This window comes from Camellia sinensis, chromosome 12 (assembly GCF_055761805.1).
Source record: "Camellia sinensis isolate YWXY chromosome 12, ASM5576180v1, whole genome shotgun sequence".
NCBI lineage: Eukaryota > Viridiplantae > Streptophyta > Magnoliopsida > Ericales > Theaceae > Camellia > Camellia sinensis.
The window spans coordinates 163,891,009-163,896,109 of NC_138972.1; the positions used below are offsets into that span (position 1 = coordinate 163,891,009).

At 42.7% G+C, this 5,101-nt stretch overlaps 1 protein-coding gene across 1 annotated transcript; it reads left to right on the forward strand.

Annotated features, from left to right (window-relative positions):
* The first annotated feature begins 2,105 nt into the window (after window positions 1-2,105).
* Window positions 2,106-4,739, forward strand: LOC114258952 (uncharacterized). Its single transcript, XM_082897441.1, has 3 exons — window positions 2,106-3,530; window positions 3,855-4,238; window positions 4,524-4,739. The coding sequence occupies exons 1-3, from the start codon at window positions 2,106-2,108 to the stop codon at window positions 4,737-4,739; spliced, it is 2,025 nt and encodes a 674-aa protein (XP_082753567.1).
* Window positions 4,740-5,101: the final 362 nt, after the last annotated feature.

Here is a 5,101-nt window from a genome sequence, read left to right on the forward strand (position 1 = left end):
ATTGATGTAATTGCCATCATCTTGACATGATTTTGGACCATGTATTATCAAGTAAGAATGGTAATTTGAGCCTTGTAAATATGTGCCAAAAGGAGGGATTTTGTAAGAATTTTCGGACATTTTTGGGCAGAATCGCCGCACGTGCGGGGGTCAGGGCCGCACGTGCGGGAGGTGCTGCCGCACGTGCGGGGGTCATGGCCGCACGTGCGGGAAATGGTGAAAAACAGGGGCTTGGACACTGTCAAAAAGGCATGTGCGGGACATTTTTGCCGCACGTGCTGGAGAACTTGCCGCACGTGCGGGGCTCAGAGCCGCACGTGCGGCCCATGCTGAAAAACATGGATCGCTCCGTTTTGCGTGTAGAACCCTCTAATGTTGTCAGAATATGTATTTGATGCCTTTTTAATATGTATAAATTCCTTCGAAGTAAAACGAAACAGAAAGTAATCTGATATGAAAAGGAAACTAAACTCTAAAGGTTGAATGTGTGCAGGGCACACTCCGGGAGGAACAAGCACATCATCACAACACTGTGAGTAGTAATATCATTATCCGCTTTACATATGGCTGATGAATTTCATTAGCATTTCGTTCACGCAATTATGTTAATGTTTCAAGTATGCAACTATGTTTATAATTCAAGTAGGTATGGTTGTAAGTATGTAAAGAAAGAAATGGGAAAGATAAAATACCTTCTTTCTATACGACTCTGGGCCTACGGCCATTCAATGTAAGTTGTTACGACATGAAACAAAGTGCTACACGGAACTAAGTGCTACGACGTGAGCCACCTCTAGAATCCGTGTGAGACACCTCTTGAGTTCGTATAAGTATGGTTTCAAGGGCTTTATGCCACTTTCAAGGGCTTCAATGCCAACAAGTTACAAGGGCCTTGTGCCACACGTTTCAAGGGCCTTAGTGCCATATGTTACAAGGGCTTTGTGCCACCATGTTTAAGGGCCTTGTGCCACTATGTTCAAGGGCATTATGCCACCATGTTTAAGGGCTTCAAGCCGTTATGAATTAAGAATGTGATATATCAAGCTTTTATGTTCAAGATTGGGCCTAAGGCCGTTATAAGATGAATACAGAATCAGGCTAACTTTGTAATCTCTGCATTTACACATATATTGATATATGTCATGTTTCAAGTTGAGCATTGCTTCATTATGTATTACTATTCACTGAGCCCGGCTCACTCTTTGTTATGTCTGTTTCTGTAGGCAACCAACCAGGTGGTCAATCCTAACCTATGATGCCCGGTTCCTTTTGACAACCTTCGTGTATCCAAGCACTCACAAGGCCACCCATTTTGTGAAGTCTACTAAGATAATTGGCTTATTTCTTGGCTACCCTTCCAAGGTTGATTGTGTATTACTCCAATAGTTTTTGTTACATGCCCGACTACAGGGCTGGGTCTGTATATGTGTTTGTATATATGTACTGTCAAGAAATATTTTTGGATTCTATCAACCTCTTATGGTGCATGTAATGTATGAGATCCTGGCATGTTAGAAATAGCTCAATGGAATTTGTTTGGTTTTGTATTCTTGTATGTTTTGTGCTTCCGTCAAGGCCCTATATAACGTATATTTATACCAGGTTATATGTCTGTTTGTGAATAGGTCATGCCCGAACTTTTAGGGGCAAGTTTGGGGAGTGACAAGTGGTATCAGAGCACGAGTTGCTATCTCACACACGGATCCATTAAGCTTTAGGGTGTCTAGAAAAGCTTTAGGCATCTTGCATGACATTCTGAAAGTATATGAAAAAGCGATGGCAACGTTAAGTCTACTCTGATAATGCTAACACTTTTGAAATATGTCTATTATGTATAAATGATTATTGTGTAGGCAATGGTGAGGACAAGGACAGAAGATATAGAATATGTTACTTCTGCACGGCTGGATAGAATGGAGAGAATGATTATGGAAATGGCGGAGACCCTACGGCAACAACAGCAACAGCAACAGCCACAACAACCACCCCCACCACTAGTACCTCCATCGGCAGTACAAGATTTCCATGCTGAAGACCGGACTATCACCCTTACTAAGGAGTTTAAAAAGATGAAACCGCCATCCTTCAAAGGAGGAATAGAACCAATGAAAGCTGAAGCATGGGTGTTGGGAATAGAGAAGCTATTTGAAGTCTTTCCCTGCACAGAAGCTCAGAAGGTGCAATTGGCTGCCTTTACTCTTGAGGATGAGGCACGCAGATGGTGGATGCTTACAAGAACTGTGCATCAAGGGTTGACATGGAACAGATTTTTGGAATTGTTTTATGACAAGTACTTCCCTCAAAGTATGCGAGATAAGAAGGTAACGGAATTCGAAACTCTCAGGCAAGGGAACAAAATCGTTGCGGAATACGAAGCCCAATTTGTAGAATTAGCTCGGTTTGCACCCCATATGGTGGATACGGATTATAAGAAGGCGCGCAAATTTGAAGGGGGATTACGAAGTGCTATCCTGGATAAGGTCAACATGTTGAAGCTACCTACTTACGTTGATGTGTTGGAGAGAGCCGTTATAGCGAAAGGAAATCTCGCTACTCAGAGCCGAATCTCGGAATGGAAAGGGAAGAGACAAAATACTCAATGGTCGAAGGGATCACCTACTCCACCAAACAGGAAGCAGACTTTAGGGAGTTCAAATACTTCTACCCCTAGTCAGGATTCAATACCGACTTGTCCGGAATGTGGGAAGAAGCATCGTGGAACGTGCTATCGGAAGTCTGGAGCCTGTTTCCAGTGTGGCAAGACGGGTCATTTGATCAAGGATTGCCCTCAAAGAAATCAACAAAGCAATAATAGAACCACTACAAGTTCAGCGGGGTCTGCACCAACTTCCAACACCAAGACACCTGTTAAACCTGCTAATAATAAAGACACTGCGAGACAAGGCAGGGTGTTCGCATTGGTTCCGAGAGATGTGCAAAATGCGGCAACGGTGGTGTCAGGTACATTTATCGTTCACGGTCATTTCGCTCACGTATTATTTGATTCTGGCTCCACCCACTCTTTTGTGTCGAAACTATTTGCTCCTAATTTAGATAAAACTGAAGAAAAACTGTCTTATATGTTGTGTGTGTCTTCACCTTTGGGAGGCCCTATGATTTGTACTTCTATCTATGTTGCTTTTGAACTCCAACTTGGGGATATCCGGGTATATGCCAATCTGTTGCCTCTTGATATGGCCTATTTTGATATTATTCTGGGAATGGACTGGTTAGGTGAATATGGTGCAACTATAGATTGTTTGACTAAACAAATCAGTTTCCACCCTCCGGGGCAATCAGGGTCTACCTTTCAGGGACATGGAGTGACTTCACCACCTTATTTAATTTCTGCAGCAAGGACTTGTAAATTAATTCAGAAAGGGTGTCAGGGGTATTTATGCAGTGTTCTAGAGGGGCAAATGGTGAATGGGAATACCGACATGATCCCAGTTGTCTGTGAATTTCCGGATGTTTTTCCAGAAGAATTACCAGGACAGTTAATAGATCGTGAAATTGAGTTTACAATTGACGTAGCACCGGGAACTCAACCCATTTCTAAAACTCCGTATAGAATGTCGCCAGTTGAGATGAAAGAATTGAAAATGCAGTTGCAAGATTTATTGGACAAGGGATTTATCCGCCCGAGTGTATCTCCGTGGGGTGCACCAGTTTTGTTTGTAAGGAAGAAGGATGGAACACTCCGGCTTTGTATCGATTACAGAGAACTTAACAAAGTTACAATCAAGAATAAGTGTTCGTTGCCAAGAATTGATGACCTATTTGATCAGCTTCAAGGGGCACAGGTCTTTTCTAAGATTGATCTACGGTCTGGATACCATCAATTAAAAGTCAAGGCTGATGATGTTGAGAAGACAGCTTTTCGAACTCGGTACGGTCATTACGAATTTTTGGTCATGCCCTTCAGAGTTACTAATGCCCCAGCAGCCTTTATGGATTTAATGAACCGCGTTTTTAAGTCCTATCTGGATGAATTTGTGGTGGTCTTTATTGATGATATCCTCATTTATTCAAAGAATGTGGAAGCTCATGAAACCCATCTTCGCTTAATTCTTCAAACCCTCCGGGAAAGGAAATTGTATGCAAAGCTTAAGAAATGTGAATTTTGGCTATTCGAGGTGGCATTCCTGGGGCATATTATCACAAAGGAAGGAGTTTCTGTTGATCCACACAAAATTGAGGCGATTGTGAAATGGCCGACTCCTACCAATGTGACCGAAGTGCGTAGCTTCATGGGATTAGCTGGCTATTACAGGAGATTCGTTCAAGATTTTTCTAAAATTGCTGGGCCACTTACACAACTGACTCGGAAGGGAGTTGCGTTTGAATGGTCAAAAGAGCGGGAATCTGCTTTCCAGGAATTAAAGATGAAATTAACCACAGCTCCAGTTTTAGCTTTACCATCTGGCATCGAAGGGTTCGTAATTTACAGTGATGCGTCTCATAAAGGATTAGGGTGTGTGCTTATGCAAGGTGGAAGGGTTATTGCCTATGATTCATGACAGCTTAAACCCCATGAAAAGAATTATCCCACGCATGATCTTGAGCTCGCGGCGGTGGTTTTTGCTCTAAAGATATGGCGGCACTATTTGTATGGTACTACCTGTGAAGTTTACACCGACCACAAAAGCCTTAAGTACCTTTTTACCCAGAAGGAATTGAACATGCGGCAGCGCCGGTGGTTAGACTTAATTGAAGACTATGATTTACAGATCCATTAGCATCCCGGTAAGGCCAACACGGTTGCAGATGCTCTTAGTCGGAAAAATATGGGAGATTTGGCCAACCTGTTTACGGAGCAAAGGGAATTGATGAATGACTTGGATAAAATGAGGGTGGAATTTAAGATACCTGGGCAGGAAACAGTACTGGCAGCAGTAATGGCTCAACTGACTTTGCTTGAAGATATTAAGTCACATCAAATGGAGGATGACGTTCTAAAGAAGGTATGTGATGAATTGGAGACCAAGCCACAATCGGGGTTCAGTTTAGTGGATTCGGTACTCAAATTTCAAGACCGAGTATGTGTCCCCAATGTGTTGGAACTTAAACGAAAATTGATGGAAGAAGCACACGCCTCAAG

Coding starts and splice junctions, on each gene's coding strand:
- LOC114258952 (XM_082897441.1), top strand. CDS start 2,106: ATGAAAGCTGAAGCATGGGTGTTGGGAATAGAGAAGCTATTTGAAGTC. Junction 3,531..3,854: donor AAATTGAGTTTACAATTGAC/GTAGCACCGGGA, acceptor TTAAAAGTCAAG/GCTGATGATGTTGAGAAGAC. Junction 4,239..4,523: donor CTCCTACCAATGTGACCGAA/GTGCGTAGCTTC, acceptor GATTCATGACAG/CTTAAACCCCATGAAAAGAA.